The sequence below is a fragment of the Mastigoproctus giganteus genome, chromosome 5 (genome assembly GCF_048544385.1).
Source record: "Mastigoproctus giganteus isolate SK-2022 chromosome 5, ASM4854438v1, whole genome shotgun sequence".
Taxonomy (NCBI): domain Eukaryota; kingdom Metazoa; phylum Arthropoda; class Arachnida; order Uropygi; family Thelyphonidae; genus Mastigoproctus; species Mastigoproctus giganteus.
The window spans coordinates 207,365,550-207,392,132 of NC_143579.1; the positions used below are offsets into that span (position 1 = coordinate 207,365,550).

A 26,583-nucleotide genomic window follows, 5' to 3' on the forward strand; every position below is an offset into this window, starting at 1 on the left:
TTCTTATATCAAGTGAATTTTATTGTGAAAAAAAGAATCATTTAAATTCCCACACAACTTAATAATTGGCGAAATTTCTGTATTCCATATCGAATCCAGTGATCAGGCCTAAGAATTGAGATGTTAATGGAACCAAAATTACATAGTTTTAAATGTGGAGAATATAAAGGATTGTATGAAGATCGATTGAAAAGAAGGATGCAGCATTGTGTACCTGTAGATCCATTCTCCAAATTGATCAGTATGCATCTGAGGCCCAGTCCATCAATCTCTGATTGTTGACCTTGCGGGGTACACTGCTATCTGAAAATGTTTAGATTATATTACATTTTACAGATTGAGTTATTCTATGAATTTAGTTAAAAATATTTAAACTTTAACCAGAGAGTCATTATACATAGCCATGAGCAAACTAGGTTTGCTACTTAGTACATCAATCTCATTGTATAGGCTCGTGGGGAATGCCTTCACAATATGAGATCAATTCCAACAGAAAAGTATATTGTTTTTTATTTGAAGTCTCAAATTTTAATTGTAGTCTCGATGGTGGGAAGATAAGCAGGTTTGAAGACCTGAGCAACCCAGTGACAAGATATATCCGCAACATGTAAGGCGTGAGATGGTGCAATAAGTAAAATACACACAGTTAAGTCTAGGAAAAGCCTCAAACTATGAAAGATTCTATATAGCTTTCATAGCTTGAATTTTTTGCCCTAGATGTACTTTACTTATACACCATATTGTGTCTTGCATTGTGGACATAATCTTGTCACTGGGTTTCTCAGGTCTTTACAGTGCTTACTTGCCCACCATTGAGACTCCAATCAGAGTCTGGGTCTGGGTAGTGACATAGACTTTATATAAAAAACAATATACTTCTCCATTGCAATAGTACCTTTAGTTATATATTTTAGCTATATTTAGAATAGTGCAATGTTAAGGAAAGTTATGGCAAATTGACTCGACAATGAGATTGATGCACTAAGTAGCAAATTCAGTTTGCTCATAGTAATAGCTATTCAGCGCAAGGGAGTCTGAGAGTTTTGTTATTCTGGCCGAAAAAAGGGAAAAAAAAACATGAGTAGATAAGAAAATACAAATTATTTGCTTCCCTACTCATATAGGTAACTATCCAGTTGACCTTTGAACTTATTCCACCTGTAAAGGCAACCTGTTTCAGCAACCAACAACTCACTGGCTAAAAAAACTTCCTACAATCTAGTCTAAACCTCCTCCCCTGTAATTTGAATTTATACACGTGAGTTCTGGAATTCTCCATAACAGTGAAAATTCCACCTTCATTTATTTTAGTAACCTCAATCAGGTCACCTCTGATAGTTCACATTTTGGAGTCTTTCCTCATCTGGGCACCCATATGATAATCTTGCCATGTGATTTGCCCATCTTTGAACCATTTCAAGAAGCTCAATGTCTTTTTCAGATGAGGTCTCCATACTTGAACACAGTATCCAGATGTGGTCTTGCAGTTGCTTTATACAGTGGGACTATAACCTCTATCTCAACAAGATAATGTTCGATAAATCATCGATAGAACACCATGGGCTTTCCAGACTGCCTGTTTACACTGTTCAGAAATTGTCAAAATTGTTCCATACATCCAGCTCTTGAGTAACTCTGTCAAAATTGCTTGCTAAGTTAGCTAAACATGATTTTCCCTTAACAAAACCTGTTATGCAGAATGCCATATCTATCTAAATGTCCCTAGATTGCACTCTTAATCATTGTGTCTAAAGTTTTCCCTACTACTGAAGTCAGACTAACCAGTCTGTGGTTACTTACTTTGCTCTTAGAACTGTCTTTTTGTATTAGTGATAATATATTGGCATTCTCCAATCCAAAGGAATCTCCCCTGAGTCCTAAGATGCTCTCATAATTAACTTCAATGTTCAATACTCTACCTGGTGGCCTCCCTCAAAGTTACTGGGTATATTCCATCAACTCCAGGAGCATTACTTGCCTTTATGCTCAAAAGTTTTTCTAATAATTAGTCATCTAATTTTGAAATCACTAATTTCATATGACTCAGCCTCACTTGCACAGCCTTTTTCTGCACAAAGGGTCTTTTTTCAGTAAAGACAGATGCAAAGTACCTCTTCAATTCAACCGCAACATCAGCTGGGTTGTCTAAGATTTTCCCACCCCCAGTGTACTAGGGTCCAATCTGATTTGCTTGTTTTCATCCTTATATTCACATACATGAAAAATTTGTTGTCCCCATTCTTTGCTCTCTTGGCCAGTGTTTTCTCGTACACAGCCTTGGCTTCTCTAACTTTATCTGTGGTACTATTACAAACAAATAGTAGCTGCTTTAGGGTTCAGTACTATTCATCACTCTGTAACTGTCCATGCTATCTTTTTCTGCTCTATTTGACTGGTCAGCTCTGCATTCATCTATTTCGGGATCCTCCTTCTGCAATATTTTCTTAATGGTATGTATGCATTTGTGGTTTTTGCTTTAAAGGTATTCCATAATTCAAGTATGTTCACCCTCACTCTGCAATCCGTCCAGTTAGTACATGCCATTATTGCCTTAAACTGCCAGAATCCCCACTTCTGAAATTAAAACCCTTTATCTTTCTTTATCTTCCAACTGACAATTGCATGATTATTACTTGCCAATGGTTATTCTAATTTAAGCCCTGTGATGTCATCTAATTCATGAGTAATGATGAGGTCAAGAATATTCTCACCCTTAGTATTATCTCTGACATGCTGATACAAATAATAATCATCTAGTTTATTTATAAAAATATTTCCTCAAGTTGGGTTTCCCTCCCACTTATTCCAATCAATCTGGGGCAGATTGAAGTAACCCATAATAAGACATTCACTCTTGCTTGCCCATTCCATTTGCATGTAAAGACTCTCATTATACTCTTCACAATCTTCTGGTCTGTAGATTACTCCCACACTCATTATACCTTTGCTTCCAACTAACTCACACCACACAGTTGTTGTTGTTGTTGGCAAATGTAACTTCAGCCTCAGTAAAAGTTCTTTTTTGCACTAACAACCCTGCCAACCTTTGTATCATCTGCAAATTGGGACATTAAGCCTATATACCTTCATCAATATCATTGATAAATATACAAAACAACAGTGGGCCCAACACCAAACCCTGCTTTTGATGAGAAGCATGACACCACCACCACCACCCATCCTAACTTCTCTGTCTTTCCTAAATACATTATACATACCATAGTGGAACTCGTCATTCCCAGTTTTCAGGTGGCAACACATTTCTGTTAGCCCTATTATGTCATCATTAATTGTCTTAACCAGGAGTTCAAATTCAGCCATTTTATTGAAAACATTGCTGACATTACTGTAGACACAGTTAAGACTTAAGTATTCTTCAATAGTTTAGTACCCTGACACCCTTTCAAGTTATTTAGGCTTGTTTCCCTATCTTTCACATCCCACTCATTTGCAATTACTGCACTCAGAACATCTTACAAACATCAGCCATTGTGACAACAAACAAGGATTTGTGAAATAAGTGCAAGCTTTATTTTGATCCATATCATCAAAAAATGTGGATCTAGAAATAGAAGAATTATTGCAACACTTAGAATGATGATTTACATAATAGTAGTTGCCATCACGGCACAGTGGCCAGGGATTAACTGTGTATCTATATCACACTTCTATCCCCTAATGGTTTCCTTGAACTCTAGGTATCCTCACTGATACTGGCAAAAAGTCTTGCACTAGTTCTGTTTAAATTAATACCACCTGTACAAAATAGATTCTTTCTACCTAAAAGAAGCAGGCACACTTCAGAAAAATCCACCTCCCCCAGAGTTTTGCACATTCTCTCAAGTCTTGAGAGAATGTGCAAGCCATTGTTTTCATAGTGAGTGGTAATTTTTTAATTGTGGTAAATAGGTAACTCTAATGTAAAACTAGATAGCATACTATGAATCACTGCATTTAGGAATCTATTAGATAGTGTGTCATCATCATCATCAGCCATTTTCAATCCACTGCAGGATGAAGGCCTCTCCAGCAACTTTCCAGTTCCTTCTGTTTTGAGCACTGGCCATCCATTTACTACCCAAAAACTCATGAATTTCATCTATCCATCTCCGCCTTTGTCTTCCAGGTTTTCTTCTAGCTCCTCTTGGGTACCATTCTGTTATTTTCTTAGTCCATCTGTCATAATGTCTTCGAGCTATGTGTCCTGCCCAAGACCATTTTAGTTCTTTAGTTTTGATAAGAATGTCCTTTACTTGAGTTTGCTGCCTAATCCATGTGTTTCTCTTCTTATCTAACAGTCTGATTCCCAATATAATTCGTTCCATTCTTCGCTGTGTAGTTCTCAGCTTCTCTTCCATTCTTTTGGTGAGTGCCCAAGTTTCACTTCCATAAGTCATGGTGGGGAGTATACATTGGTTCATTATTTTACGTCTCAGACAAACTGGGATATTGCTCTTCAGTATGTGACTATATTTCCTGAATGCTATCCATCCAAAATTTATTCTTCTCTTGACTTCCAGCCATTTATCATTATTACAGCTAATAACTTGTCCCAGATAAGTATATGACTCCACCTTTTCAATTACTGCTCCTTCAATCATTATTTTCCTTTCCGTGGCATACTTGTTCATCATTACTTTTGTTTTAGCCATATTCATCTTTAGTCCAAAATCCTTACTAACTGTGCATAACTGATTAAGATTTTCCTCTAATTCTTTGGGATCGTGGCTTATAATCACAATGTCATCTGCAAATCGTAAATGGTTCAGGTACTCTCCGTTCACATTGACTCCTTTCTGCGACCAGTCTAATCTTCTGAAAGCTTCCTCAAGGGCAGCAGTAAACAGCTTCGGAGATATTGTGTCTCCTTGTCGAACTCCTTTCTCGATTTTAAATTTGCTACTGTCTTTGTCTAGTCTAATAAAGGAGGTAGCACTCTCATATATTTTCTTCAAAATCATAATATATGGGGTATCTATGCCTTGTCTTTCCAGTGCCCGAAACATTGCCTTATGCTGTATGGAGTCAAATGCCTTTTCATAATCCACAAATGCCAGGCATAATGGTGTTTTATATTCATTTGCTTTCTCCATTAGCTGTGATATTACGTGAAGGTGATCCATAGTTGAGAATCCTGTCCTAAAGCCAGCTTGCTCTTTCGGTTGATTCTCATCAAGTATTCTTTCTAATCTGTTAGTAATGACCCTTGTGAACAACTTGTAGATGTTGGATAACAAGCTAATTGGTCTATAATTTTCAATTTCTGATTTATCTCCTTTCTTATGCAGCAAAACTATGATTGCATTATTCCACTGCTTAGGTGTCACACCTTTTCTAATGCACTTTGTGAAGAGCCTTGCCAGTTTTTGTGTTATGTCTCTTCCTCCCAATTTTAACAACTCTACAGTAACTTCATCTTCCCCTAGGCTTTCCGATTCTTCATTTTCTTCAATGCATGTTCTACCTCATCAGGAAGAATATTGGGTATGTCGTATGTGTTGCTACTTTGCAATCCACTTCCCCACTGCTGGTATCATTCCCTCGCTCCTTGTATAATTCTCTATAGTAGTCTTCTGCTATTTGAATTATGCCTTTTCTGCTGTTTATAAGTACACCATCGCTATTCTTCAGTTTCAGTATCATTTGTCTTTCTGTATTACTGCTCATGGCTGCTGATTTAAATCCTTTGTTTTCCCTTAATGCTTGTTCTACTTTTCTTGTGTTAAATCTTCTTATGTCCTCTCTGAGTCTCTTTCTAATGGCTTTGCATAACTCAGTATACTCAATTTTCTCCCTGTCAGTGTTTTTCTCGCTCTTCATTTGTCATCTTCGGTTCATCATGACAAGTGTTTCTTGACTAATTTTTTCTTCTTTGGATTTCTGTTTCCCTATAGGTTTCTTGGGCTTTATCACTTTCAGAAAGTTGTAATATTCCTCATCGATATCTTGGTCCTCAGCAGTCTGCAGAAGCTCAAACTTGTTTTTAAGTTCCAGTACATACTGCTTTTTCTCCTCCTCTGTTATCTCAAAGACCTTTGTATTATTTACTCGAGTCAGTTTTTTCCTTTCCTTTCCTACATCTATATCAATTGTACATCTTACCATTCTGTGATCACTTCCAACATTTACCTTATTCAGGACGGTAACATCATTCACAATATATCTTCTGTTAGTGAGGATGAAGTCGATTTCATTACTTGTTAATCCATTTGGACTCTTCCATGTCCACTTTCTGTTCACCCTTTTCTTGAAAAAAGTGTTCATTACTGACAGTCCTTGAGATTCTGCAAATTCCACAAGTCTTTCACCTCTTTTATTTCTTTCACCAATTCCAAAATTTCCTACAGTTCCTCTTTCTGCACTGTTTTGCCTTTTTCCAACCTTAGCATTGAAGTCCCCCATTATAATAGTGTAGTGGGTTTTCTGCTCATCTAGAAGACTCTCAATTTCGGTGTACATTTCTTCAACCTCTTCATCATCATGGCTCGATGTTGGTGAATAAATCATTATAATCTTTAGCTTGTACCTCTTAGAAATCTTGAGTATTAGTCTTGACACCCTTGGTGATGTACTTTTGAATTCCAAAATGTTGTTTTTAAAATCTTTATGGACCAGAAACCCAACTCCACCTTCACTCCTTTCACTGTTTCCATTGGTGTACAGCAGATTTCCACTTGATAAACTTATAAATGATTCATTTCTTCTTCTTGTTTCAGCCGAACCGATGATATTCCAATTCACATTTTCTAATTCCTTTTCCAGCTCTAATATCCTGTCTTCACCGATGAGTGATCGTACGTTATAACAGGCCAAGTTCAGTTTCCGTGCATGGCAGCCTGGTCGTACCCAGAGATTCTTAGCACCCTCTGCTTCCACTCTGATCCTCTCGCTGCCGTAAGAGGGAGAGTGAAAGCTGCTGGGGACTGAGGGCCATTTGTATTGTTGTGCTCTCATGCTGGAGGGTTTGGTCTTTTCCTCTTCACGCTGACCAGGCGTCTTGAAGAGAACCACTCTACACGTTCGTTGCCACCTAAGTGACATAACAGGGCTTACCATCGAGAAGGTGTGCATGAGTGGATTTTAGGGAGGCAGGCCAACCGGACTTCTCCTAAATCTTCTGTAATAGAGAGATATTGGATCCATCAGTGTTTTAGGCTGAGTGTCTGATAACACACAGGATACCTGTTCCCCTCTAAGCCCCTTAGTGTGTAGTATTAATAATATAGTGATAGTGTGTAGTATTAATAATTAATTAATTAATTAAATTTATTAATCTTATTAATTTTCATTGTTAATTTCAATATCATGCCCCAGACTAGAGCAGCAAAGCAATGGGCACAAAGTGTCTGGAGTGCTGTGACTCGGGGGGAGAACCAAGGGAGTGATTCTCCAATGCATCACAGCCTAAATAAATGTACAACTTGTGAAATGTTTGCAGAACTCCCTGGAACAGGACATGATCTATCCAAGGAGGATGTCTTTGTGTGCTAGGTGCAGAGTGTGTCAAGAAATTAGGCGATAACTCAGCATTCTAATGGGCACTTATGAGAGTTTGAAGAGTCAGGTAGATGCCCTTGAAGGTATTAAAATGAGGGACCCATCAAGCTCCCAGCTGTCATACTCAATGCCAAAGCTCACTCTTATTCATCAGGCAACACAGCGGCAATCTCCAGGGCAGAATGCGCTGGTCGCACAGGAGTTAGTTATTGTGGGTGACTCTATTGTCAGGGAGATATACATCCAGGCCTCGCATAACGCGAGTTCGATTAACACGATTTTCAGTTAATGCTATTTGAAAAATTAACCACTTTTCACTTTACACAATGCAAATTTCCAGTTAATACGATCTTTTTTTTTTTTTTTTATGCGATAGTTGAAAAAGATTTGAATCGTGTGTTAAGCTTACAGCGAGTCGTACGGTCAATTAACAAATGTTTGCCTGCTGCCCGCCTCGTTGTGTTCCATCAACCATCGGAAGAAGACGTGTTACTTGTTTGTCTCCTGCTAATAAAGTCAATGCACACTTGCATAAAAATTCAAAATTTTAAATGAACCAGATGAAAATGTTACTGCGAAGGACATAACGGTAAAAGAATTAGTTGAAATCTTTCGTATCGCATAGAACCTCAAACAAAAGGTTTGAGGTTCTCTGCAATATTTATTTCGCCAGGGCCCAGAGAAGATTGTTGTCGGCTATCGGAAATTGATTGATGAAAAGAGAAAGTCAACGCTGTTCAAATATTTCTGCAACAGTCATTTCTTCATTGTGTATTTTATGTCAGAGGTTCCCAAACTTTCTCGGTTCACGGCACCTTTAGTGTCACAGTAATTTTTTCAAGGCGCACCCTGACGAAAATAAATACCCACCTAACAGTTCCGTTTAGTAGTTAGGTCCAAACAACTTAATAAGAAATGTTGAAACTGTGAACTACCTCGAGCTAGTAGTTCGCGCGGTGTCCGAAAGATGTTGAGTATCGCTGTGTTTCCCTCGAAAATTTAAAATATTCCGCGGCGCACAGTTTGGGAACCGCTGTTTTATGCAATAAACATTTAATTCCGTAATTATTTTCATTATCTTTTACATTGTATACAGTTAAAAAGTTATTTAAAATGTATTTTTAAAATTCTTTAATGACATTCCAGAAGGTCAAGGACCAATTATAATTTTTCCTATTGATTATTATATTTGATTAACGCATTTCCATTTTGCTCAATGCGCTTGCGGGACAAATTAATCGCATTAATCGAGGCCAGCCTGTATATTGTGTAAAAAGGATACGTGGAATACAACCAGGGTATGTCTGCCAGGGGCAAAAGTTGATGATGTTGTATCATCTTTTAAGGACACAAAGGGTGATATTGTTATACACATTAGCACTAATGATATTAAGAGTAGGAGATCTGCAGATTTACTTAACAAGTACAGGTCAATGCTGAAAAAAAGTTGAGTTACGGATAAATTTGAAAGTGTCTGTAATTCTGCCCAGACACAATAGGAGGGAGTATATGATGAGAGCCTTGTCAATCAGTTCAGCCCTGGAGGGATTGTGCAATGCTTGTGGGGTAGAATTTTTCTCAGCATGGTCTTTTTTTTGTTAACAGGAGAGACTGTTTCTACAGGGATGGGATATACAGTAAACCCCCACTATTTGTTGGGGGTTACGTTCCTGAGAAATGCCATGAATACCGAAAACACAAATACTGTGTTATGGCTCCCATAGTAATAAAACGGTTCTGTTTCAAAGTATGAAATATATAAGAAAAACTAGTCTAAAATTTTGTCTGAGTATGTATTATATGTACCTACATAATATGACTATGTACGTAGACAAACATAAACAGTACATAGTGAAATACAAGCATAAGGCATTGAAATGAAATTAACAAGCAATTTAATATTAAATATAATATTTATTAGAAATTTAAAATCAGCCTTTGCTAGCTAAAAAACTTATCCCGCCAGTGCAATCACCAGCTTCATTAAAGTATTGATAAAGGTGTTTTACCTTTTCACGAATGATGAGTAAACTTCACAGAATTTTATTTTGAGTTTGGTCTTCTTCTATCCACAGATTTAAAGCTTTTTCCATTTTTTATAATTTAGCATCACGAGTTACAGAGCAGATTTTTGAAGCAATTAGTGCGTTTTCACGGACACTACGGCGGATTTTTTCTTCTGATTTCTTGTTTGAACATACCATTGACTTATTGATTTTATAATGTTTTGCCACTGACAAGACACTTTCACCATTAGAAATTTTGCCTATAACTCAGTTTTAGTCGCTAATGTCATCACCTTCTTTGATCTTTTCACAATTCCCTTGTTATTCGTAGTCATATTTTTGTAGGGATTAGAAAAGAACTTGTCCACAATAAAGTTACTTTCTTTTAACTGTTAACACACTCAAAAATGTCTGTTTACACTAACACACTGCAAAACGGTAGATTTTCACTTTTGTAAGCATATCAATTAAAAACAAACGATGAAACCTTCCATGACAAGCACATAACACATGCTGAACAAGGATTAGCGGGAAACATCCATGCTCATGATTTTGTCCCCACCTACTGAGCGCTGTTTGGAGCGGGCAAGATGATTTTAGCCACGCCCATGATTTTTAGAGCTGAAAATGTTCATTGTGCTTTAAAATTCACATTTTTTTAGTTTTCATTTTATATTAAATCAGCAACCATGAATACGCAAAACCACGAATACAGATACCACAAATAGCAGGGGTTTACTGTACTTAAATAGAAGGGGTACAAGTGTTTGCTGAAGTTATTGAGGCAGTGTTAGGTGAGTCGGAAAACTGCTACCTTTGTGGGGTTCACAAACTAAAAGGTTAATAGTACTGCAGGCAGAGGTGAAAGTGATTCTTGCACTGCTTCATCATGAAACTAATAAATACATGGGCTGTGTTAGGGTAGCTAAGAATAAGAACAGGTGCATATATAGTTGCATGTACACCAATGCTAGAAGTATAGTAAATAAATTTGATGAATTTGAATGGCTGGTCAAGACATCAAAGGCAGATATCGTTGGGATATTAGAGACGTAGTGTCACACAGATATAAGCAGTACAGAATTCAAATTTGGGGAGTACAATGTGTACAGATAGGAAGGGAGGAGTGGTTATGTTGCTAATTAAGAAAAACATAAAATCTAATTAAGTGCATCCAATTGACATAGATGGACAGTGCAATGTTGAGTCAGTTTGGTGTGACATAAGCACTGGGAAAGCAAAAATGAGAGTAGGAGTGTGTTATAGGCCTAATGAGTACAATGAACAATTGTACAGAGAAATAGAATGGGCCAGTAAATTTGATTGTTATAATGGGGAATTTTAACTTCCAAGATATTGACTGGAACGTGTGGGTTGGTCACTCGCACACTAACAAGACTTTTGTAGATTTATTGGATGATTGTTTTCTGCAGCAGCACGTTCGAGAGGCAACCAGAGAGGGTAATACTCTTGATCTGGTTATCAGCAGTGATCATTCGTGTATTAAAAATTTTTAGATAAAGGAACCACTAGGTGGCTGTGATCACAATGTACTGATGTGGGATTTACTTACAGGTATAATTACTATCAGGGGTAAAGGGAAGGGTTTTTGCTTCCATAAAGGTGACTACAGTGGTCTCAGACAGTTTTAAATTCTGTACAGTGGAACAAACTGATGATGTTACCAACAACAAATTCTAAGTGAGAAGCAGTCAAGGAACTAATCGTGGAAGCTACTAGGCTTTTCTACCGATTAAGAAATATTGTACAAAGTTTAAGTCTAAATGGATATCAGATGAACTAATGATGCTCGTGGCAGAGAAGAAAAATGCATGGGATGCATATAAATTATCAGGTGACACAGAAGCCTATGGCAGATATAAGCTAGTCTGTAATCAAGTCACAAAGGTTGGGCAAGTGAATGCAGATTACGAGAAATCTTTGGCAGAGGATGCTAAGAAAAACAGCAAGGACTTCTTTACTTATACAGGATGAGTCACGAAAAAGTAGCCCCGTCAATGAAACTACAATATGATGCATGGACAAGTGGGTAAATGTATAGTACATTTTGGGGAATGCCTCCTTGACCTCTTTGGGCCTCACATCAGTGCTGATGTGTCCGGATAAATGAAACCAGGCTTCATCTGACATAAAATGTTGAGTTGGATTGAGCATCCCATCAATGATGCGTTGGGGAGCTATCTGCAATAATTTACACATTTCATTTTATCTGTCTCTTTTATCTCTTGCATGCACGTTACACAAAACGGCTTCAAATTTAAAGAGTGTGGTGCACGTAATTACAGTAATGACAGTGTGCTACTGCAACAGAATCTAGAAAATTTGGGAAGATGGGCTGAGAAGTGGCAACTGAAGTTTAACATTGACAAATGCAAAGTACTGCATATGGATAGAAGTAACCCCAGAGGAACATACCAACTGTGTGGTACTACACTTAAGCTGGTAGAAAATGAGAAAGACCTGGGGGTAATTGTGCAGTCAGATATGAAGTTTTCTGAGCAATGCAAAACAGGCTGCCAGGGCATTTCATGGGTTTTGTCAGTGATATACAGGAATTTTGCTAGCATGGAAAAGGTGATTGTCCCTCTGTACAAGGCAATGGTCAGGCCATGCCTTGAGTACTGCATACAGGTCTGGAGGCCTCATTTTAGGAAGGATGTAGATTTGTTTGAGTGTGTAAGAAGAGAAGGACAACAAGATTGATAAGGGGAATGAAGGGATCCTCTTACCAAGAGAGGCTTAAGTTCTGCAAATTGCAGCTGCTGGAGACTAGGCACCTCTGATTGAGGTGTATAAGGCCTTGAATGGGTTGAGCATGCTGAATTCTGATAGGATTCTTCCACTTGTTCAGATTACGAACCTAAGGGGGCATAAATTCAAATTGAGGAAAGACAGATGTAGAATAGATGTGCGGAAATTTGCCTTTAGCCAGCGGGTGGTTAATTGCTGGAACAAACTTCCATCTGTCATTGTGGAAGTTGATAGGTTAAATAAATTTAAGGAGGAACTGGACAAACATTTAGAGGGAATGGTTGTGTGAATTTTTTTTTTTTTTTTTGGCTGATGCTGCATAAGCTCATACGCTTGCTTTCTTGCATCACATGCCACTATTACTACTACAAACGTTGTCTTACTTACACTGACTTGCTGGGCTAATTTACAGGTACTCTTCTTGGGGCTTAATTTCATCCTCTCATGAATACCGTACACTACAGTTGCCGTACGAATAGATGCGGCTCTGTTCTTTTGCACATTGAGGACACTTCCTGTTTTGCGTCACTTCTTCATCAGTTGCTGTATACAGTGTTTTGCTGGTATCCCGGGAGTTGGGGAACTGTTCCGCAAACATTCTTCTTGTTTCCTTAAATGAACCCGTGCACAGATATGCCTCAACAGTTACAACTCTTTCTGGAATTGAATAAGGGATGATACATACAACCCTTACACGCACACACACACACATTCTTGTGTGTGTTGCGTGTTGATTGACTGCTGGTTCTTCCGAGCATGGAGCGGGTCGCCCTGTATAAACTCTGTAAGGAAGGGGTTGAATCAGATTGGTCTACTTGATGTCGATGGTTCGGCTGTTGATGAACCTGCTCAGATAGCTGATAATCAGAATGCGTATTTTGCATCTACATTAGATGCAAAATATGCATACACAGATGCAAAATGCCAGAAGTTTATCAAACTGCAACAAGATGCTTAATGATTTTGTAATAACTGAGAGCAAAGTGAAGGAGAAATTGTAAATTAAACATAAGAAAGGCACCTGGGGTGGATGGGATGTATCCAGTTATATTAAAGAAGGCAGCAAAGGAAGTAAGCAAACCCTTAGCCATAATTATGAGAGCATCCTTGGACTCAGGGGAATTCTCCAATTCATAAAGGGGGATCTAAGGGTGACAACCAGTTAGTTTAACTTCTGTTCTAGAGAAAATAATGGAGTCACTGGTTAAAGATGCATTCCAGGATCTAGACAAGACTGCAGTAATAATTCTAACACAGCATGTGTTTGTTTAAGGAAAGTCTTTTCTGACAAATTTGATTGTATACTATGATGTGGTTACAAAGGGACTGGATGCAAAAAATAGTTTTGATATAATATACTTGGATTTCAGGAAAGCCTTTGACACTGCTTTGAAGACTAGAGCAGTATGTTGTATTAAGGATAAGGCGCTACAATGGATAAAAGGGTGATTGAGCAGGAGAAGACAGAATGATAATCAGTGAACACTGCTCTTCGTGGATAATGTTATTAGTGGAGTCTCCCAGGGTTGGGGCCACTGTTGTTTTGCATATTTATCAATGATATTGATCAAGGTATATCAGGCTTAATGTCGAAGTTTGCAGATGATACAAAGTTTGGCAGGGTTGTTAATGACAGTAATGGCAGTGTGTTACTGCAACAAGATCAAGAAAACTTGGGCTGAGAAGTGGCAACCGATGTTTAACATTGACAAATGAAAAGTACTGCATACTTAGGGTGGAAGAAAATGAAAAAGATTAGGGAGCAATTTTGCAGTCAGAAATGAAGTTTTCTGAGTTATGCAGACTGGCTGCCAGAACAGGTCATGGGGTATTGTCAATGATATACAGGAATTTTGCTAGTGGGGAAAAGGAGGTGATCTTACCTTTGTATAAGGCAATGGTCAGGCCATGCCTTGAATACTGCATACAGGTCTGGAGGCCTCATTTTAGGAAGGATGTTGGATTGCTTGAGCATGTGCAGAGAAAGGCAACAAGATTGGTGAGGGCAACGAAGGGATCCTCTTACCAAGAAAGGCTTCAGTCCTGCAAATTGCAGCAGCTGGAGACTAGGCGCCTATGAGGTGATCTGATTGAGGTAAAGCCTTGAATTGGTTGAGAATACTGAATTCTAATGGGATTCTTCCGCTTTCTCAGATTACGTAATTGAGGGGGCATAAATTCAAATTGAGGAAAGACAGATGTAGAATAGATGTGCGGAAATTTGCCTTTAGCCAGCGGGTGGTTAATTGCTGGAACAAACTTCCATCTGTCATTGTGGAAGTTGATAGGTTAAATAAATTTAAGGAGGAACTGGACAAACATTTAGAGGGAATGGTTGTGTGAATTTTTTTTTTTTTTTTGGCTGATGCTGCATAAGCTCATACGCTTGCTTTCTTGCATCACATGCCACTATTACTACTACTACTACAAACGTTGTCTTACTTACACTGACTTGCTGGGCTAATTTACAGGTACTCTTCTTGGGGCTTAATTTCATCCTCTCATGAATACCGTACACTACAGTTGCCGTACGAATAGATGCGGCTCTGTTCTTTTGCACATTGAGGACACTTCCTGTTTTGCGTCACTTCTTCATCAGTTGCTGTATACAGTGTTTTGCTGGTATCCCGGGAGTTGGGGAACTGTTCCGCAAACATTCTTCTTGTTTCCTTAAATGAACCCGTGCACAGATATGCCTCAACAGTTACAACTCTTTCTGGAATTGAATAAGGGATGATACATACAACCCTTACACGCACACACACACACATTCTTGTGTGTGTTGCGTGTTGATTGACTGCTGGTTCTTCCGAGCATGGAGCGGGTCGCCCTGTATAAACTCTGTAAGGAAGGGGTTGAATCAGATTGGTCTACTTGATGTCGATGGTTCGGCTGTTGATGAACCTGCTCAGATAGCTGATAATCAGAATGCGTATTTTGCATCTACATTAGATGCAAAATATGCATACACAGATGCAAAATGCCAGAAGTTTATCAAACTGCAACAAGATGCTTAATGATTTTGTAATAACTGAGAGCAAAGTGAAGGAGAAATTGTAAATTAAACATAAGAAAGGCACCTGGGGTGGATGGGATGTATCCAGTTATATTAAAGAAGGCAGCAAAGGAAGTAAGCAAACCCTTAGCCATAATTATGAGAGCATCCTTGGACTCAGGGGAATTCTCCAATTCATAAAGGGGGATCTAAGGGTGACAACCAGTTAGTTTAACTTCTGTTCTAGAGAAAATAATGGAGTCACTGGTTAAAGATGCATTCCAGGATCTAGACAAGACTGCAGTAATAATTCTAACACAGCATGTGTTTGTTTAAGGAAAGTCTTTTCTGACAAATTTGATTGTATACTATGATGTGGTTACAAAGGGACTGGATGCAAAAAATAGTTTTGATATAATATACTTGGATTTCAGGAAAGCCTTTGACACTGCTTTGAAGACTAGAGCAGTATGTTGTATTAAGGATAAGGCGCTACAATGGATAAAAGGGTGATTGAGCAGGAGAAGACAGAATGATAATCAGTGAACACTGCTCTTCGTGGATAATGTTATTAGTGGAGTCTCCCAGGGTTGGGGCCACTGTTGTTTTGCATATTTATCAATGATATTGATCAAGGTATATCAGGCTTAATGTCGAAGTTTGCAGATGATACAAAGTTTGGCAGGGTTGTTAATGACAGTAATGGCAGTGTGTTACTGCAACAAGATCAAGAAAACTTGGGCTGAGAAGTGGCAACCGATGTTTAACATTGACAAATGAAAAGTACTGCATACTTAGGGTGGAAGAAAATGAAAAAGATTAGGGAGCAATTTTGCAGTCAGAAATGAAGTTTTCTGAGTTATGCAGACTGGCTGCCAGAACAGGTCATGGGGTATTGTCAATGATATACAGGAATTTTGCTAGTGGGGAAAAGGAGGTGATCTTACCTTTGTATAAGGCAATGGTCAGGCCATGCCTTGAATACTGCATACAGGTCTGGAGGCCTCATTTTAGGAAGGATGTTGGATTGCTTGAGCATGTGCAGAGAAAGGCAACAAGATTGGTGAGGGCAACGAAGGGATCCTCTTACCAAGAAAGGCTTCAGTCCTGCAAATTGCAGCAGCTGGAGACTAGGCGCCTATGAGGTGATCTGATTGAGGTAAAGCCTTGAATTGGTTGAGAATACTGAATTCTAATGGGATTCTTCCGCTTTCTCAGATTACGTAATTGAGGGGGCATAAATTCAAATTGAGTAAAGACAGTTGTAGAATAGATGTGCGGAAATTGGCCTTTAGACAACGGGTAGTTAATTGCTGGAACAAGCTTCCATCTGTCTTTGTGGAAGTTGAGAAGTTGATAGCTTAAATAAATGCAAGGCAAAACTGGACAAACTTTTAGAGGGAATGGATGTGCGAAATTTTTTTTTTGGCTAATGCTACAGAATTTCATACACTTGCTTTCTTGCATCACATGCTCCCATTACTACTACTAATATGGCCTGAGTTCCTGATTCCAAAAAAAAAGCCTACGACAATAAAAACATCAGTGATACTATTGGAGAATTTGGGGAAATCTCCCGGTACCACCAGATAAATTACACTATACACTGCAGCAGTTCCTGGGCAGAATTGCAGACACATACAGACCTTAACTCGAAGAATTTTTTCAGAATATCTTATATTTATCCAACAAATAGATCGTGTTCATTTAATATTGTTAGTCTCTACATGAATAATAATACTCTCTTTACCTCCCTTAAAATCTGACAGTCTTTTGGTAACATCAATTGTTTCTCCCGGAAAACATGCCCTCGTTCTGGTCCACCTATCTTTATTACAAAGAATATTACCTGTTTCCCTCACAATAGTCTCACAATAAAACCAGATCACCGCAATCAGAACAGTACAAGGAGGTATAAAAAGTTTGTAACCTGACCTAGATAAAATATCAGTAGAAAGGTGCCGTTTTTAATATATGTTGTCTACAGATTCAATAACTAACATATGAAATTTCATTCCTGTAGGTGATCGTACACCAGAGATGGAGCCCAGAATCTGAGAAAGGATGTTATGGTTGACAAAGTGGAGTATCAAGCAGTGATCAAGTTCTATGCATGTGCAGGGCAAGAAAGCTCAGGAAATTGACGAAGAAATGAAAGCTGTGTATGGGCAGAATTGTCCGTCCTGTGACACTAAAAAGTGGAAACAAGAGTTCCAGTGTGGTTACAAGTGTTTTTGATGAGCCAAGGGAAGGAAGGCCATCAATTTCCACATACAGTGAGACAGTTTTGCAAAGGTTGAGCAAGGCTATTCTGACAGATTACCTTCCTCGTGGTTCAACACTTACCGGAGAATACTACAGAAATCTTTTGATAAAGTTACGGGATGCTTTGAAGATGAAAAGGCGTGGAATGTTAACCAAAGGTGTCCGTCTTCTGTCAGACAATGCATTGGCTCACATGGCCATTGCCACCACCAACTTTTGTTGCCCAGGGTGACTTCAAACTACTTAGCACCCACACTATTCTCCTGACCTAGCATCATCAGACTTCTTGTTTGGAGAAATGAAGAAACCATTGCATAGATGCCACTTTGATTCATTTCAGGAAGTCATCAATGAAGTGGAATCATGGTTTCAGGCAAAAAGTGTGGTCTTCTATGATCAAGGCATTAAACAACTGATCCATAGATGGGAGAAATGTATTACTGTACATGGAGAGTACATAGAAAAGGTTTAAAGTTCCTGTGAAGTTTCACCTTTCTAGGGATATTATTTCTAGCTGGTAAGGGTACAAACTTTTTGATACCCCCCCCCCCTCATATGCCTTGACTATTCTTATCTGGGACTCGAATTGGGGATGCATAAAAAAGTACAGGCTATGTACTTTCTGTACTTACCCTGTACACATAAAGCACATAGATTGAGGCATTTGTCTTAGACTTAACAACAACATATACATTAACCATAGATTAAATTTTTTTAAACATTAAATACTAGTTAATGTTATTAAATCCGTTTAACCTTATTTAATCCCTATTTAATTTAATAATCTAATTTAACCCTTAGACCAAAATTTTATCTATAATATCGAAAAGGGGCAGTATCACCATATACAATTACATCACATCCATATTTTCCTCTGGGTTGGATACTTCAAATCTCTTCTGTTATTCCCTACTTTATGATATTTGGCTGGAACTGCAAAAATAAGATACAGATATGTATGAGAGTGTGATGAATCTACAGTCAGTTTTTGTATCAAGCATATTTATAGCCAAGGTAGATTACTTATTGAATATCTTATTTTTATATTCAGAATTGTAATGTAATAATATTGTTTTTTATATCATTTTCTTTTATAACAGTTGTAGTTTCACTAAAAAATTAATTTAGTTCTGGAATTCTACATAAAAATGTTTTTATCTCCTATGTTCTTTACAGATGCATGAAATGAACCCCATTTGAAATGAACTTTTATTTTTTGTTGTATGCCCATATTTTGAACAATGCATATTTAAGTCATTACTAATAAATTCACAAACTATATTAATGTAGTTATCAAAGAACATATTTAGTAATCTGTTATTAATAAAGTAAGATATTGTTTTCCACATGGAGTAAGATAGTTCAATAAATCAAAGCAAGTCCTTAACTAAACTTTTTTTTTTATCAGTGGTTAGTTACCACATGTGAAAAAGTCACTTGCTATATTAACAAAATATATTATACTTTTCATAAGTAATCATTTAGGGCAACTAATCATTTCATAAAAATGAAAATAACTGTGTGTGTACATTTACTTTTTGTAAATTTTTAGCATTTTTAGTAAAATGGTGGTGACATAAAATCTTAACTGTTGTAATTTGTATTAAATTGCATGATTATAATTAAGCTTTTGTAGGCATGCTGATTAATAATTAAAAATAATGAATTGAATTATGAAAATTTAGAATTTTGACCTGCTTTTCTCAAATAGCTTTACGGGCCAGCTAACATATGATAGGCCTGTAGTTTCTGAATTACTTCACTATACTTTCCCACATACACGCATGTTCTGACATGTCACAAGTTACTGATTCACTTTTATCACTAAGTTGCTTCACTGAGAAAACCTACCCAGTTTAATGAAACAGTAATAACTCAGAAAACAGCTAATATTTGAAGCAAAAACTGAAGCCTTTTCAAGCTCTGAGATATTGGTATATTATTATATTTTATACCAGTATTTTGCTTATTTGTCATTTTTTTTAATATGTATTAAAAATCATAAATATTGTTATATAATAAACTGATATTATTTTTTTATAAATTTTATTCCAGGAATCTCTGTATGAGTATATGCAGTCTGCATTTCCCATTGACTTATGTAGCCTCTCACTGACGGAAGCATCAGGAAAAATGCTAGTTTTAGAACAACTGTTGTCCTCTTTGTACAATTCTGGAATTTCAGAAAAAATTGTCTTAGTTTCTTGTTTCACAAAGGTATTGGCCATACTACTGCTATAAATTATTAAATAAATAGGATGATTGTTAAGCGCATTATTTATTTTTTAGCAGAGGATTGATCTAGGCAGACAGTTTTGAAAATGTGTATGCAACATAGCTAAGCTGAAATACTTAACTTTTGTCCTGTATCTGCAGATTTAGTTACCAGCATAGTTGGAATTGTAACTGCTTTTTTGTTCTTTTTTTTTTTCTTTTGCACTCCGATGACTTAGTATTAAAAATATCCCATTCCATACTTACTAAATCCATACCCATTTCTCATTGTGAATTTTCAGCGATCTGTGAGTGAAACAACTATTCCATTTAATCTTATTCAAGACTGTTCTTGATCAATGCCAATGCAAGTGTTGAGAAAAATTGTGAACCATGTGTGTGATGATTCAATTTGGGTTATAACCCAAAGTTTCCAAACATTTTTTATTTTTTATTCCCAATCTAAGGAGTATCAGTCTCAAATTGAAGCCTGTTGCATTACTAAATGAATTTCATATTGAAGAAATGGATGGATGCTGTAGAGAAAAATGAAACTAAGTACTCATCAGAGACTCAAATATCTGGTGACCTGTCTGGTGATGCTCCCCAGATTGTAATAAGAATAAGTGGATAGAAGTATTATGTAATAAGCATGGGGAACAGGGATATTATAGACATTTATCTTATTATGTGGGTCAAAGTAATGCTTGTGCACATCATCTCAGCAGTTCTTGTTTGTTGCTAAAAAAAAAAAAAAAAAAAAAAAAAACAGTGTACATGGGTGCATTTGCTAGGAGGAACAATTGATGATGTTATCAACAGATTGTCATATTTTAAGGGAAGTTAAAGGGAGCATTATTATTCATGTGAGGACTAATGATATTAAATGCAAACAGTGATGATTTCTTGGATAAATATAGGACCGTGCTGAAAAAATGCCACAAGTTATATCAGAATGTATTGTGTCTGCAATTCTGCCCAGGCACAATAGGAGGGACTCTATGCTGACACTTGTCACATATATTCAAGATTTAAAGAAATTTCAAGATTTAAATTTTGGGCAGGGAAATTTTTAGTAAGTAGAAGAAATCTATTTTGTAACAGGTGGAATATGTTTTAATAAAGCTGGTGCAAGGGTCTTTGTTAATATAATTGAGGAGTCCTTAAAAGTAGAGAAATTGCTAGTTGTTGGATAGGGATACATTACAGACATACATTTATCTTATTATATGGGTGAAAGTAATGCTTGCATACATCTCAGCAGTTCTTGTTTGTTGCCAAAAAAGACAATATTGGCAAAATGTACCAAGGGGTGTGTTAAGGTAGTGAACTACCCTCTCTTAACTGTGTGCACAGTAAGTGTCAGAAGTATTGTCAGTAAAATAAGTGAATTGATTAGGAAAGCTGATGCTGACATAATAGAGCTAAAAGAAACATAGTGTTACCCAGAAATAGGAGATAACGAGTTTCACTATGGTAAGTGTAATGTATTTAGGAATGAAAGGGGAAAAAAGAAGGTATGGGGGGGATGCTTCTTATTAAAAGCAGCATGAGCAAGACAAAGTCTCTCCCAGATTCAGAACTTATGCATGCTAGCATAAAATCTGTGAGGTAGTTTGAAGCAAAAGCAAAGTGAGGGTGTTGTGTGCTACAGACCAGAAGATTGGCATTAGTAAAGGCATATTATGCAAGAAAGCAAGCTTATACAGCATCAGCCAAAAAAAAAAAAAAAAAAATCCTTCTCATTTCACCCATCCACTCGCTCCAAATGTTTGTCTAGTTCTGCCATGAATCGATTTAAGCTATCAACTTCTACAATGACAGATGGAAGTTTGTTCCAGCAATCAACCACCCACTGGTTAAAGGCAAACTTCCACACATCTATCCTACAACTGTCTTTCCTTAATTTGAATTTATGCCCTCTCAGGCAATTATTCTGAGAAAGAGGAAGAATCCCATCAGCATTGAGCATTCTCAAACCATTCAAGGCCTTATACACCTCGATCAAATCATCTCACAGGTGCCTAGTCTCCTGACACTGTAATTTGCAAAACTTAAGCCTTCCTTCATAAGAGCAATCCTTTGTTCCATTCACTAATCGTGTTGCCCTTCTCTGTGCTCATTCCAGCAGCTCTACATCTTTAAAATGAGGCCTCCAGACCTGTATATAGGACTCAAGGTGTGGCCTGACCATTGCCTATACAAAGGGATAATCACTTCCTTATCCCTGCTAGAAAAATTCCTGTATATCATTGACAAGACACCATGAGCTACTCTTGCAGACCGTCTGCACTGCTCAGAAAACTTCATATCTGACTACACAATTACCCCAGGTCTTTTTCATTCTCTACCACCGTCAGTGTAGTACCACACAGTTGATACGTTACTCTAGGGTGACTGCTTCCCATATGCAGTACTTTACATTTGTCAATGTTAAACTTCAGTTGCCACCACTGAACCCTGGGGGACTCCACTAATAACATTAGTCCACGAAGAATAGTGTCCATTGATTACCACTCTCTGTCTTCTAATTGTGAAGAGCATGGTGAAAGCTTCTGCATTCAGATGTAATCAGCAAGCAAGTGTGAATGTCTAATTATAGGTGATTTCAGTTTGCCCATTATTGATTGGAGCAAGTGGGAGGAAACTCATTATGAGGGACAAAATTTTTAAATAAACTTGACGATTATTCTTTGTATCAGCAAAGTTTGAGAAAATATTAGGGGTAAGAATATCCTGGACCTAATTATCACCACAAACCAAATGACATCATTAGGCTGACAGTACAGAAACCATTAGCAGAAAGTAGTAGTAATTGTAGTAGTAATGACAAATGATGCAAGAAAGCAAGCTTATATAGCATCAGCAAAAAAAAAAAAAAAAAAAAATGCAGATCATCCATCCGTATCCTCCAAAAATTTGTCTAGTTCTCTCTTAAATTTATTCAACCCATCCATTTCCACAACAGATGGAAGCCTGTTCCAACAATCACCCACCTGCTGGCTGAAGGGCAACTTCCAAATTCATGTCCACTTGTGTGTAGTCTCAGCAAGTGGAAGAATACCATTAACATTCAGCTCACTCAATCCATTCAAGGCTTTAAACACCTCAATCATATCTCTCCGCAGGTGCTTAGTCTCAAGATACTGTAGTTTGCAGAACTGAAGCCTTTCTAGGTAAAAGAACCCTTTTGTTCTCTTCACCAATGTGGTTGCCCTTCGCTGCACTTGTTCCAGCAGATCTATATTCTTCGTAAAGTGAGGCCTCCGGACCTGTATATAGTACTCAAGATGTGGTCTAACTGTTGCCTTATACAATGGGATAATCACCTCCTTATCCCTGCTAGCAAAATTCCTGTATATCATTGACTAAATCCCATGAGCTGCCCTGGCAGCATGTCTACACTGCTCAGAGAATTTCATGTCTGACTGCACAATTATCCCCAGGTCTTTTTCATTCTCTACTTCTTGTTTGATAAGTTACTCTGGGGTTAGTGTTACCCATGTTTAGTACCTTGCATTTGTCAGTGTTAAACTTCAACTGCCATTTCTCAGCCCATTGACCCAATTTCCCTAGTTCTTTATTGTAGTAGCCCACCCTGATGACTGTCGTTAACCACTCTGCCAACCTTGGTATCATCTGCAAACTTAGACATTAAGCTTGATATACCTTGCACTTATAGGTAGAAGGAATCTATTTTGTAGTTATGGTATTCATTTGAACAAAGGTAATACAAGGATTTTTGCCAGTATCATTTGGGATACCCTAAGTGTTCAGGGAAACTGCTAGTAAGGGAGGAGAAGGGTAATTTAGATACACATTTATCTGATGATGTGGGACAAAGTATTGCTTGCACTCATCTCAAGAATTCTTGTTGTCACATCAGCTGGTGCTGATAAGATGTTCTGAAGGTAGCAACGTTTCAAGTGGGGGAGAAGGTAAAGCTTGGAATACAAACTTAAATATCTTCAAGGGGGTATGTCAGGGTAGTAAACTATACAAGGTTACTTAGTCTTAACTGTGTCTACAATAATTTCAAGAGTGCTGTCAATAAAATGGCTAAATTTGAACTCCTGGTTAGGACAATTAATGCTGACATAATAGGGCTAACAGAAACGTAGTGCCTGGAAATTGGAGATGAAGAGCTCCACTATGTATGTATGTATAATCTATTTAGGAAAGATAGTAAGGTAGAAGGGTTGGAGGGATCATTCTTCTTATCAAAAGCAGTCTAAGTGTGAAAAGGGCTTTTGTTGAGTCTGAAATTATGTTTGCCAGCAAAGAATCTGTGGTGTGAGTTAGTTGGAAGCAAGGGTATGATGAGAGTGGGAGTAATCTACAGACCAGAAAATTGTGAAGGGTATAACGAGAGTCTCTACATGCAGATGGAATGGGCAAGCAAGCACGAATATATTTTTATGTGTGACTTTAATAGGCCCCAGATTAATTGGAATAAGTAAGAGGGGAAACTCATTATGGAGAAAATTTTTTTTTTTAAACTAGATGATTATTATTTGTACCAGCCAGTGGTGTATTTGTGCCGGAAAGCACAAGAACAATGTTCTGGTACTTTTTTCTAAATGTCATAAGAAAATCACTAAATTTATATACCTAATATTATGAAACAATGGCATAATCATAGGGGGGGGGAGAAATATCTATTTTACCCATTGCTACTAAAAATATATATTAATAATAATCTTTAAAATTAATAGATTTCTTTAAAAATTTATTTAAAAACGAAAATATAAATTTCGCAATGAAACTTGAACATTTCTTACTAAAGTACAATGTGTTAGATTGTTGTTGTTATTTGGTTTTTAGGAGCATTAGCAACTAAGGCCATATTGCTCCGGGGATATGTGGTGGTCATTCCCTGACCTTTCCTCATCCTCCGTATTTGGTGGCTCACGGGCTCAAACCCCGGTCTAATCAAGAAGCATGTGCTACGCACTGCTTCTCCTGCCCACCTGGCTACCGGAGGTGCCAATGTGTTAGATAAAGAGATGAGATATACTGTGATGCATGTGAACACTGCATTTTTATTCACCATGAGCTGAGCACTAGAACTGGTTGTTCTATGAACCACGAGTCCAAAGTCTGATTCAGTTACTGTACAGTTGATGTGGCATTATCAAATAGTCTTCTGGAGAACAAGCGTTCCGGTACTATTTTTTTTAGCAATACGCCTCCGGTACCAACATAGTAGAGAAAGTACTAGGGGGTGAGAATATTCTTGAGATCCTCATTACTAACAAATCAGTTGACATCACAGGGCTTAAAGTATAGGAACCGCTGTCAGGAAGTGATGATGCAATTGTCACCTGGAAGATAAAGAAAGGTGTTGCAGTAGTTGAAGTTAAGGTATGAGCTTCAACTTCAGAATAGGAGAGTTTGACAGTTTAAGGCCCAATAATGCATCTATTCATTTGGCAGATTGCCAGGGGAGGGCGAATACATTTGAATTATGGAATACTTTTAAACCAAAAATCACAGATGTCATGAACTTATATATACCATTAAGAAGATATTGCAGAAGGAGGATGCTGAAATGGATGATTGCAGAGCTGACAGCCAAATAGAGCATAAAAAGATGGCACAGGATAGTTACAGAGCAATAAAATGTACTGAAACCTACAACAGGTACAAGTTGATTTGTAATAGTACCACAATTAAGATTAGAGAGTTGTTGTTGTTATTATTTGGTTTTTAGGAGCATTAGCAACTAAGGCCATATTGCTCCGGAGATATGCGGTGGTCATTCCCTGACCTTTCCGCATCCTCCGTATTTGGTGGTCACGGGCTTGAACCCCGGTCTAATCAAGAAGCATGTGCTACGCACTGCTGCTCCTGGCTACAGAGGTGCCAGATTAGGGAGTAGAGAGGCCAAGGCTGTGTATGAGAAAGCACTGGCTAAGAGAGCAAAGAATGGGGACAAGGAATTTTCCATGTATGTGAATACAATGAAGAAGAAAGCTAATCAGATTGGACCCTTGTGCACTGGGTGTGGGGAAAGACAGATCAGCGTTTCGCAAACTTCTTTAGTCACAGAACACTTTTTATCTCACAACATATTCACGGAACACTTACAAAACACAAGTTTAGCCGGAGCCAAAGAACTTGTTTGCTAATATCTTATTACATACGACGCACTGTGCATCAGGAGCATCTTCATTCAAAAAAATAAATTTGGTTATAAATATGCCAAATTTATTTTTTAAATTATTACTTACATTTTTTCACAGAACACTTATTCACATTTCACGGAACACAGTTTGGGAAATGCTGATTTAGATAACCCAGCTGATGTTGCAGATGAATTGAGTCAGTACTTTGCATTGGTCTTTACTGATGAAAGCCCCTTCATACTGAGAAGAGGCTGTGCAAGTGAGGCTGAGCCATATAAGATTAGTAATTTCATAATTACAGATGTTTGTTTATTAGAAAAAAATTTGAGCATAAAGGTAAGTAAGGCTCCTAGAACTGATGGCATATACCCAGTAGTTTTGAGGGAGAGCACAAGGGAGTGTATTGAACCATTGAGTTTAATTATGAGGGCATCTTAGGCCGAGGGAGATACCTTTGGATTGGAGGAGTGCCAACGTATCATCAATACATAAATGTGGTTCTAAGAGTGAAGTAGATAACTACAAAACTGGTTAGTGCGAGTTCTGTGATAGAAAAAATCTTACAGGCAATGATTAAGAGTGCAATCCAGGAACGTTTAGATAGATATGGCATTCTGAAGAACACACAACATGGCTTTGTTAAGGTTAAATCATGTTTAACTAACTTATTAGGCTGTTTGATACAGTTACTCATGAGCTGGATGTA

The 26,583-nt window shown here is 37.6% G+C and overlaps 1 protein-coding gene across 1 annotated transcript in view; it reads left to right on the top strand.

The window, feature by feature from the left end:
• LOC150086038 (DNA repair and recombination protein RAD54B-like) overlaps nt 1-26,583 on the top strand; it is a 354,517-nt gene that overhangs the window by 202,783 nt on the left and 125,151 nt on the right. Inside the window, exons 17-18 of the mRNA XM_090374778.1 lie at nt 539-562; nt 19,591-19,752. Coding sequence (XP_090230904.1) covers nt 539-562; nt 19,591-19,752 — 186 coding nt within the window. The remainder of the gene's footprint in view (nt 1-538; nt 563-19,590; nt 19,753-26,583) is intronic.